This window comes from Tachypleus tridentatus, chromosome 6 (assembly GCF_004210375.1).
Source record: "Tachypleus tridentatus isolate NWPU-2018 chromosome 6, ASM421037v1, whole genome shotgun sequence".
Lineage (NCBI taxonomy): Eukaryota > Metazoa > Arthropoda > Merostomata > Xiphosura > Limulidae > Tachypleus > Tachypleus tridentatus.
Genome location: NC_134830.1, coordinates 159,615,026 through 159,627,116, shown reverse-complemented (window position 1 = coordinate 159,627,116; position 12,091 = coordinate 159,615,026). Strand labels below are relative to the sequence as shown.

General features: G+C 33.4%; 1 protein-coding gene and 1 long non-coding RNA gene across 2 annotated transcripts; one reads left to right on the top strand and one right to left on the bottom strand.

The window, feature by feature from the left end:
• Window positions 1-6,967, top strand: LOC143254269 (uncharacterized). Its single transcript, XR_013030120.1, has 3 exons — window positions 1-191; window positions 2,627-2,766; window positions 6,776-6,967. It is a non-coding gene; the product is annotated as an uncharacterized LOC143254269 (long non-coding RNA).
• On the bottom strand, window positions 3,310-9,818 carry LOC143254268 (uncharacterized). The gene is made up of 2 exons (XM_076509162.1): window positions 9,650-9,818; window positions 3,310-4,842 (listed from the first exon to the last, which is right to left on the bottom strand). Exons 1-2 carry the CDS (start codon window positions 9,722-9,724, stop codon window positions 4,279-4,281), a joined length of 639 nt encoding a protein of 212 aa, XP_076365277.1. The 5' UTR covers window positions 9,725-9,818; the 3' UTR covers window positions 3,310-4,278.
• Between the last annotated feature and the right edge of the window lie 2,273 nt (window positions 9,819-12,091).

Genomic DNA, 12,091 nt, shown 5'->3' with positions numbered 1-12,091 from the left:
TGATATACAGTAGTGACATTTGTATTCGTAAAAAATGTCACTTGCACGGCTATTTTGGAATTTATTTGACAAACTACTGCCTAGATTTGTGCCAGGAGTCAAGCTAAATTTAACATTTACATCAGTGTCGTGTTTTTTACAAAGACGGAATCGTAATATTTACCGAGCATGAGAAATATCGGTAATGTACGGTAGGTGCCTCTGCTCATTTACGTCTTAGCTTAAAGTTGAAATTACGTAGGACTAAATGTGTTTTCAACCGTAGTTTTAGGTTGTGAATAAAACAAGGTTTTTAGACGCTGGATTACTGAGTTCAGATCGTTTTGGAAATTTCGAATAGTTACAGCATTAAAAATTAATTTTTTTAAATGACTTTTTATTTACAGGAGGGATTCTTTTAATTCCAAGGTATGTAGTGTACAATGTGGGTAGCCTTACTGTAAACACTGATCTATGTATAATGTTAGTAAAAAAACCCGATAAAATTTTATATTTTTCTTGTTCCATGCTGAATTTTATATAAAAAAATCGATTATTAATTCTTTTTAGAAAAATCTGGTCTTGTAGTAGATCATGGGAGGGGACTGTGAAAACATCATCAACCTATTGTATTCTGTGAAGAAAGAATGCAGTGTATGTTATACAGTGGAAATCCTGGATACATTATAAAGGACGGAAACAAATGAATTACCCTTGGTTACACCACCGATCTGATCATAGTTTGTATCCTGTCTTTCTTCAACTAAATGATCATATAGATGGCCAACTGTCAGTTCAACAACTCAAACTTCACTGGGAAAAGAGAACTGACGCCATAACTGAACATATATTTGCATTTTAGTACAGCAGTAAATCTACGTGTTTACAACGTTAAACACAGTTCTGTGCGCGTTAATGTGACTTTGTATTGGTAGCTTACCTTGCCATCTAGTGGTAACTATATAAACTATAACACAAAAGGAGGAAAAAATAATAATGTCTTGTCCAAGAAAACTAAAGGGCGATACAAGAACATGGAATAAACTTGGTCTTATTTCAAAAGACTTTACGTTAAAAGATCATCAGACAAAGAACTACACATTTTTATATCTTTTCGACCATTGTTAAGTTATTATAATACATAACACTTCATAATGGAGAAATGGGATCTATACGGAATAGCATTTGATGTGACATTACATCACCGTAGGAATTAGAATAATGTTAAACAAATATAAATTCATATATTGTCTTCGAATAAGAAAAAAAAAAAAAAAACATGTTGATCGCACACCTTTAATGGTACACGCTGATGCCGAAAAGGTCTTTAGCAAATTGCTAGAATTTATCGGGTCAGAAAACGCCAGGCCGGCATGGTCAAGTTGTTAAGGCACTCGACTCGTCATCTAAGGGTCACGGGTTCGTATCTTCGTCACACCAAACATGCTCGTCCTTTCAGCCGTGAGAGCACTATAATGTGACGATCAGTTCCACTATTCGTTGGTAAAAGAGTAGCTCAAGAGTTGGCGATGTATGGTGATAACTAGCTGCCTTCACTCTAGTCTTACACTGTAAAATTAGGGACGGTTAGTGCAGATAGCCCTCGTGTAGCTTTGCGCGAAATGCGAAACAAACTAAACCAGAAAGCGCAGGAATTAGGGTGTGCAGAAGACCGTTAAAAGTTTTATTATTAATAAGAACTTTGGAATTGAAATACAGAAAAGTGTGTATAATAATGTGTCACCCACACTACTTTGTTTATTTAGTACCGATGAGGTCTTTCATACACTACCTGAACTAATCAAGCCGACTGAAATAAGACAAACATGGTATAAGTTGAGATGCTAAATACATTAGCAAATTTCTTAGAAAGAACTGTTAAGGTGTAAATTGAATTATGTTCTTGAGTCGTGAATTTTTACCAATTTTATTTAAATATGATTTCTTTACTAGAAACGCAAGTAAAGAAAAAATGTTTTTAAAGTTATTATAAGTTTCATTATAATATCATAGATGTCACTGGTCTAAGGTTGCCTTTCGGTAAATTTGGACTACTGCATGACCGCAGCTTACAGTAAGGAATTAGCTATCACTCCTATGACACACACAAATTTTAAAATAGAGAAAAATATTATGTGTTATTACATGGATTCGAGCAGAACGCGTCAATTCTGAACTCCAGAACTACACCATACGACCAACCATCACTCATCACTGATCTAACGCCTTGTCAATTACTTACTGAATGAATCTTAAATATAGGGTTAAGACTTACACTGTAGTGATGGTAGATGACCTGTTGAATTTATCTGAAGGCTTTTGTTCTTGATTATTATAAAAATCTGCGGAAATTATATGTGTATTATAACGATTAACCCTGTAATGTTTCCATTTGTTTGAAGTGTTTTATAAGATATCAATAGATGGCGTAGGCATACAAAAACCAGTTCCAACGTTTTGATTCACTTTCGTTTTTCTACAATTAAGAAAATGCTATAAAATTACAAAGTGTTTCGAAATATTTTTATTTATGTAATATTACCTCAGGAGTTTCAAAAAATCAAACAGAAACGAAAATTTGGATCGGTGTGTATAATAATAACACCAATATGAGATATGACAGTTAACTACTATTTATCATTTGCAGACCAACACTGTGTTCCAACCAACCTGATGGCCTCTGGATTGAGCGAAATGCGTTGTTGGCAATGGATCTGGCGAACATGGCGTGGTTGAAATAATATCGTTACCATCACTCCTAATTCGTGAAAGTCTCTGAACGACAAGGTAAATAATTTAGCGTTTAAAATATATAATAGGCCTAATATTCTTGTCTTATAGGAAGTATAATTAATTATATTCATGCTTCGCCAGTTTGGAAAAAAAAAAAAAAAAGTGTTCCCACGGTGGCATTTAATGCTGTAATAAATAGCTTATACCAATAGTGTTTGGACACTACTGTGTTTAATGTGTTCCTGCCAGTCAGATGAGTTCTGAACTGAGCGAAATGCGTCGCTGACAACGAATATAAGAGACTATAGTGTATATTTACTAACAATAGGTTCTAACTGAACTTCGTGTAAAAAACTAAATAAAAGCAGTACAATTTGTCATTATTAATACTGTTGTCTAGATGAAAACAAAATATTAATTTTGTATTATGTCGATTTGCTTTTTTCATCTATAACATTAAACATCCAAAAGTGTTTTTTAAAAGATTTGATTAGATAACTTTCAAGACTTCATATGAAATAGAATAATATTAAAATTTCCCATTAAAGTATTGAGAGAAGTGAATTTAAAATGTAATGTTTCAAGTGACCAGACTGATTTTTCTCAATATTTTTTTATTTTTATAATTAGATACACTAAAAATACGCAAATAAATAATAATTTAATCTAATCTTTTTTTTTAAGAATGCATCTTTGGGTATTAGCAAAATACTAAGCTTTAATAATATTGTTCAGTTTAGTTTTACAGAGGGCGTTAAAGTGCTTTATTATTCCAACTTCAAAAACCTTGAAATTGCAAAATAGTTTGTTAGTCCTTGAGCTGTTTAAGTTTTAGTACTTTTTAAAATATATGAGCACTAGAACTTACACGTCATAAATAAATAAACAAAAAACAAGCAGATTTTCTAAACGAAATAACAATATAAGTTGATGATTTACAAAAGGAAAATCCTTACCACTGGCATTCACGCACCACAAACATTTCACTCCATGTAAAGATCGAAAATAATCTCATTGAAACATGTATAAGCAATTATAAATAAACATATAAAACTTTTTTTTTACATGGAAGTAAAAACGTATTTAAAGTAAAACCATGAAGGAACAAAAGTATATCTCTAAAAATAAATCGTTATATCATTAAATTAATAAATAAATGCAAATTTGTATATGGTAATATAACATTTCTTTTACCACAAAATTTAATTCAAACGAAACTGAATGCAAAAATCATAATGTTGCTAATTCTGTTTATACGTAACTAAAATAAAAATAGTTTGTTTTTTTTTTATAAAATATAAAGCCGATAACCTAAGTTATCTAAATACTGGAATTATTTCATATTACTGAAATAACTAATAATAAATTACTTCGCAAAAAATCCATCAGCACTGGGATCAAGTCAACAAATGTATAGATTTTCTTGTTACGTTTTGGTATAAATCCAGATATTTGAATGATACCACGTTAAATAAGAATGACCAACTGTAATCAAAGATGTTTTCTGAATACTTCTTTAGTTCGACGTTTTTGTTGTTGTTATTATTTCGTTTAAAAGTTGTATTTCTAGGGAATGTAATATTTCTTGAGACCTCCAAAGCCAGCTCGGTCAATCTCATCAAAGCTGCGTTTTGTCAATCGGTGATTTCCAGCTCTGTGGAAAAAATGTTTGGAAGGTGTATAAAGGACTAATAAACGTTTACCAAAATCATTAAATCCAGCCCGATCGATTTCGTCAAAGTTTCGTTTACCAAAATCATTAAATCCAGCCCGATCGATTTCGTCAAAGTTTCGTTTACCAAAAGTGTTAAATCCAGCTCCATCTATTTCGTCAAAGTTTCGTTTACCAAAAGTATTAAATCCAGCTCCATCGATTTCGTCAAAGTTTCGTTTACCAAAGTTGTTAAATCCATCCCCATCGATTTCGTCAAAGTTTCGTTTACCAAAGCTGTTAAATCCAACCCCATCGATTTCGTCAAAATTTCTTTTCCCGAATCCTCCAAAACCGGCACTGTCAATCTCATCGAAATTTCGTTTAATTGTGGCGTCTTCAGACACTCGTTTCTTCTCGTACGGATTATTCGAATCTTGTTTGTTTCCGTGGTGAATTGTGTGCGAATATTTTCTGTTCTGTAACAGAAAAGACATAATTATAACCCTGCACAAAATAGATCGCACAGAGGCCTACGTTAATCTAATAAATGTATTATAACAGTTCTAAGTTTTTGTCCTGAAAACTCATGCGCCTCATTTCAACGGATAAAAAAAGCAGAGGTAAATATACTTTAGTGGATATTTTGTACAGCAACACTTTAAAAGCTTATCGAAATTTTTAATCAGGAATAATATTAGGTCGTAGAATAATATTATAAGTTTATTCGTTAATAACATTAAGTGCTATTACAGTGTTAGTTTGTCTCTTTACCGAGTACAGGAAGTACTTAATGAAAACGTAGCTAATGTTAGGCCTAAGACAAGTAGATTTAAAATATTTTAGTGTCAGCGATTATAATTCTTTTTTGTTACTTTAATGATTCTGCATTTAAATCCTGTCTAATCTAAGTTCACACAAGTTAAGATAAGGTCTCAAATATTGTACTAATATTTAATTTGTTCTTAATTTAAGTTGACACACATTAATGATGTACTTACAAAGTGACTAAGTTCACACACATTAACTCGACTAATAGAAACATAAACGCCAAATTTACCATTGATAAAAAACAGTCGAGGTCATAAAATAACACGAGATGCAGTGTTAACCTTAGTTTCTGTGACTATTTCTAATTCAGACATCTATGCTAATTAACATATTAAAATAACACGAGATGCAGTGTTAACCCTAGTTTCTGTGACTATTTCTAATTCAGACATCTATGCTAATTAACATATTAAAATAACACGAGATGCAGTGTTAACCCTAGTTTCTGTGACTATTTCTAATTCAGACATCTATGCTAATTAACATATTAAAATAACACGAGATGCAGTGTTAACCCTAGTTTCTGTGACTATTTCTAATTCAGACATCTATGCTAATTAACATATTAAAATAACACGAGATGCAGTGTTAACCCTAGTTTCTGTGACTATTTCTAATTCAGACATCTATGCTAATTAACATATTAAAATAACACGAGATGCAGTGTTAACCCTAGTTTCTGTGACTATTTCTAATTCAGACATCTATGCTAATTAACATATTGCCTTAAGCGATTGCGATGCACATTCGAAAAAGTTAACGTAAATTAAAAATTAGAAACTTTGCAGTTTCCTAGGATACAACAAACTGTTGTGACACAAACATAATCCTAGTGGCTCATAAATAGACTTGAGGGCTCATAAAGTTAGAATTCGAGGGTCGATATCTGCAGAGGGCATGGCGTAAGTAGCCAGTTGTCTGATTTTGCTCTTAAAATATAACTTTAAAGTACTTCATTATGTTTTCGTTATCTCTCTCGAATCGTTGTAACGATAACCAAAGTTTAAATATAAAATATGAGACAATAATATTTTTTTTCTATCATACATGGATAATTTACAAATCAGGAACAAAAACTCATATTTAGATCATTATTATGGTATTTGTTACGTTTGAGTTCTATAATGATCTATAAGTCTCACATCCCGATTGATCTAGAGAAATCTATAGCCAGTTGTTGTCAACATTGTGACCCGATTTTAATGAAGATGATACACTTTATGTAAAAGTACATATTACATTTTGTGAAAAATCTGTACGTGATAGAGAAAGATGGATATCGTTTTCAGATTTAGCGTACAGGAATCACAGTAGAATATTAACAAATTACAAGACGTTAAAACTATTACGTGCCTGTGTTGTCGTAACGCCGGTACGACTCATATTGTTATTATAATACGAGAGCTGTGTGTCTCTGTTTTGATCATCTGATTCACATCGAAAATGTTGGTTATCATTTTTTCTGTAATGCATTACATATTAACATGACATCCTTACGGCTGTATAACAAGAAATGTTTTTGACGTCGAAGCACTTTAACAGCTTTCAGTTAACAATTTTATGTTCTAATTATTGTTGTAGCAATGGATCATCGAACAAAAAACAGACACTCGACCCTAACCTGTCAGTCATGAAAGCTGGCCTGTAGATCTATATTACAGAAATGGGCTACCAGGAACGACAAAGAAGCCCTTAATCTTTCTTTAACATCGACAGAAGCTTTCGAGTTGTATTACCACAGAAAGAATGGAGATGTTACATCACCACCCACGCTCCCCATATGTTATTTTATTATAAATGTTGCTACTACTGACGTTTGGCGATGAGTCTTAATAAAATACGGTTGAACCAACAGTAAGTTACGTAAGTGCTTTCTTCCTTAGTGAAAACGAATGTATTGTAACAGTTGAATGGAAAATAACAAGAGAAAACTGTAACTGGATACCAGAGATTAACAAGGAAAACCTATATCTGGATAATTAAAAAATAACAAGATAAAACTATATATATGGGTAATTAAAAAATAACAAAGGGAAACTGTAACTAGAAACTCAAAAATAACAAGATAAAACTATATATATGGGTAATTAAAAAATAACAAAGGGAAACTGTAACTAGAAACTCAAAAATAACAAGATAAAACTATATATATGGGTAATTAAAAAATAACAAAGGGAAACTGTAACTAGAAACTCAAAAATAACGAGATAAAACTATATATATGGGTAATTAAAAAATAACAAAGGGAAACTGTAACTAGAAACTCAAAAATAACGAGATAAAACTATATATATGGGTAATTAAAAAATAACAAAGGGAAACTGTGGATGAATAACCAGAGTTAACAAGGGTAAACTATAGTTGGATAACTGGAAATACTGAGTAGTTGAATATAAGGAAAAACTATAGGTGGATAACTAAAAATAACAACTGCAAACTCCAGCTGAATAACTACAAGTGTAGTTTTTCACAGCTTATGAAGGTTTGTACTCTAATTATGTAACAGCAAATGTACTTTATTCACACCTAATAATATTTTAACCCTAGACAGATAACTACAAATGTATTTTATTCACACCTAATAATATTTTAACCCTAGACAGATAACTACAAATGTATTTTATTCACACCCAATAAGGTTTTGACTAGTAGCTAATTTAAGTAAGATAATCGTGTAAAAGTAGACGATAAACCCTCTCTACAGGTTTATAGAATAAGGGAAAGAACCATTTAATGATAAAAAGTTACATCTGAGACAAATGATATTGATTAGAACAAAGACAAACTAATCCAAAGAAGATGTTCACCATCTAAACTGTAATCCAAAGATGATCACCATCTAAACTGTAATCCAAAGATGAACACCATATAAACTGTAATCCAAACTTGTAAAACCGGATGAATAGCAATAGATAAAATTTGAATTATGAAATTTCAAATTGAGTCAGAATAAATATAAATGTGTATTAGTATGTAACGTGTTACTGTTGTTTGTCTCTATAAATTGTAACTTACGCCTTTTTTGATATAACAACGCTTGAACTATTCACATCCATGAAAACAATTTGTTTCTTGAAGAGGCCCGGCATGGCCAGGTGGGTTAAGGTGTTCGACTCGTAATCTGAGGGTCGCGGGTTCGAATTAGCCGTGGGAGCGTTATAATGTGACGGTCAATCACACTATTCGTTAGTGAAAGAGCAGCCCAAGAGTTGGCAACGGATGGTGGTGGCTAGCTGCCTTCCCTCTAGTCTTGCATTGCTAAATTAGAGACGGCTAGCGCAGATAGCCCTTGAGTAGCTTTGCGCGAAATTAAAAACAAGCCAAGCCATCGCTAATTCTTCCAATCCACAAACCATATTTATTACATTTAAAATTCGCTGAATTGTTAGACACGCTGATCACATGAGCTATCAATTCCAGGACATATGAACAGATCTGCTGGAAAATGGATGGTTGAGGCTAAACATTTCGCGTATTTTGTAGAGTTTCTTTATAACAACGTTTATTAATATTATTATAGGAAAAGTTTACTTCCTCTAATCCAAAATACTGCAGAGTAAACTAAAATTATTACATATTTTAAAGGTTTAACAACAAAAGTTAATACTTTTCCAAAATAGGCTGTAAAACCCAAAATTTCGTCTCTGTGGGCTGAGTTTGCGCAGTGTGTTTTCACACATACACACACAAGATCAAATGTTTGTTTAAAAACTAGGTTGAAAAAGTGAAACTTCACAAAACAAATAAATCAAATTTATGATATCCGGAATGTAAAGATGGTTTTAGTTTTCTTTTCAGCCGATTCTATTCCTCAAACATTTGTAATTTATCACAAAATCACAATTCCTTTCTCCAAAAGTGAAATAAAGTAGTTAATAGTATAACCTAGAAGGAATAATTACAAGTAATCACTTACAAGCTTCCCAGTGGCTCAGCGGTAAGCCTGGCTTATAACGCTAACACATCGGGTTTAGATACCCGTTGTAGTGACAGCGCAGATAGCCCATTGTGTAACTTTTTTTCCAATAGTTGCCCATAAAGACCAGTAAGAAAGATGTTAAGTAATGTTATTCTCCTATTCATTCATTTTATATCAGTTCAATGCACCTTTAGACTGTTGAAGACGAACCATGTTATTCAGTAAGGCCTAATTACAATAAAACGTACAACGTGACCTAGGATAAAGAACATTGCTTATTTATATCATAGGATAAGCGTTTCGGAATTATAGAGTTATCAATAAACAACCTTGTTCATCACCAGTGTCATAATCCTTACTGTTTCTGTTCTCAAGCGTTGCTAATATTTTCATTACCTTCCAATATAAAAAAGTTGTTTAAAAATTCCACATTCTAATTGGGTATCTTCCATCTAAACGTTCTGTAAGGCATACTAAATTCAGTTATTATAAAATGCGTAGATTTATTTAGTAAAAGTAACTAGAGTTTTCCTCACCTGAAAGGGTTGTCCAGATATCAGTGTGACCACCAAACACCATAGAAGAGCTAACTTTAAGGCCTGGCTTGCCATGGTTCCACTTCTTTCTAGCTGCTAAGTTAAGGACGATTTGATCTGAATGATTCTGAAGATTGCTCTACAACTTCGCTGCTTATCTCCTGAGTTTTATTCAGATCCATGGCCAGTTTTTTGTTGTTTTTTTAATTCATGCACTGTGCCGGGTGTCTCCAAAACACGGGAACTCCACGTACGCAGGCGTCCAATTACGTTCATACACGGGCGGAAGTGGTAATTCAGTCAACAAATAGGAACGCTTTGCAGTAAAAAAAATTCCACCAACCAGAGAGCAAATTCAAACATGCCGTGTGACAAATGAGACGTGTAAGTGGCTTGAGAGGATAGATTACACTTATTTTGAACTCCTACACTTGAAGATAGCTCAGTCAATAGCACCAACTGCCAAATCTTAGGTTACAAGTATATGGCGGAATAATGAGACTTAACCACAATTTTAATTACAGCGCATCCACCACCTCAAATTGTTGCCACAAGTCTTCAATTCTCAGATTTACAGTGAAACACGTTAGCCGCCAGGCTAAAATAAAATCTTAGCCAACTTAGTATTACATTCATTTCATATTATTCATACGATTTTTTAGTATGTAAAAAATGTCTTTTCAAATCGGATCAAATTATGACAAACTCAGTTTTATTGTTGTTAATGACAATATTAAAGTTTTCTTGTAATAACAAACGGGGTTTCACCAGTTAAAATACAGAAAGCTGTGTATGTTACATTAAAATGATTTCGAATATACAAATTATCAAGCCACAGTCAATATAGTGTCGCGGAGGGACCGAATGTATAAGAACTACAGTTTGACACAGTTTAGCGTTCCACAGAATGCAAAAAGGGTAAGAAAAACGTCCATACACTCAGACCTTAAAGACGTATTCGGAACGGATGGATATTCGGAATTTCCAAGGCAAAAACCGTCGACTGCATGACCCAGGCAACAGTATGCAACACAATTAAGAAGGCCCTCTATATGGAAAAGTGACACATGCTGCTTCCACGACACATCCGATGAACCGTGTTGTTTGTTTTTTGAATTTCGCGCAAAGCTCCACGAGGGCTGTCTGTGCTTGCCGTCCCTAATTTAGTAATGCAAGATTAGAGGGAAAACAGCTAGCCATCACCACCCACCGCCGACTCTTGGGCTACTCTTTTACCAACGAATAGTGGGATTGACCGTTACATTATTATAACCCCAACAAATAAAAGGGTGAGCATGTTTGGTGTAACTGGCCGACCAATCGTTGCATGCCTCAAGAACCTGGAGAATGAAATGGGTATCCACGCTATTCTATACAAAATTGTGGTGTTCAAGGCCCAAAGTTTATGGGTTTCTGAATTATAGGACCATAAAAATAAACGCTAAGAAATCGTGGTCCTCGCATTCTAAGATGATTTATGGAAGGTATGTAGGGAAGAGTGGTGTGTTTTGAATATGAGAAGCCTTATAACCGAAGTCTTTTGAAACTACGCTACTGGGCTATTGTCAAGTAACACGAGCATCAGATAGAGTACGACTGGACGTGGTGACTTGTACTGTAACGATGTGATGAGGCTTTAAATTCGTTTTAATGTAATGTATTTGATCTCCGTATTTATTTCTTTTATATACTACCAAGAAAATGTTGAAATTTCCTTTGTTTTAATTCGATTTTAAATTTCAATCTAGTATAATTCAGTCATCATTGATCCATTTTACCTGAAACTAGAATGTTGCTGAGAAACAATGATTAGCGCCCTCTATATAAATATTATTTTATTCTACTTTTTATAAGGAATTTTCGTTGTGTTTGTTAAGCCTACTTTGATCGCTAGTAATACGAGACTGGTACAGTGGTTACGTAAATACAGCTTAATAAGGAAAAATTATTAATCTATTTAATTATTGTTTTGTCTTTCTTTGTTGAGGTGGTTATTATATTTTACATTTTAACTCTCGCTGTACGTTGATGTAACGCGGCAGCTGATGTGGAGTGAGGCACCATGTCGCCATTTTACATTTTACGACTAGAGGAGAGAAAACTGTTGCAGGCGTGGGAGCATTTCGAAATCGTGCATAACGTTTATTTTAATTAGCTTGCGTAATAAAAATATTCGTTGTATGGTTTACGTAGAGTAAAACAGAAAAAAACTAAGCAGGCTAAGAGGTTAAACACAGTCTCCAGGATTTGCGTAAGCCGCAAAATTAGTGAACGTCAGGGCCATCTGATTCACGAATGGCAGTTACGTATATATGATATGACGTAAGACAGCGTAACCTCTGCCTCCCTTTTTTGTAGTAGGGAGTCACCTTTCATGAAAGTTATTCGTAGGTCGGACTAATAACAAAGGAACGTGATGCTCGTGAGACCTTGAAACTGAAT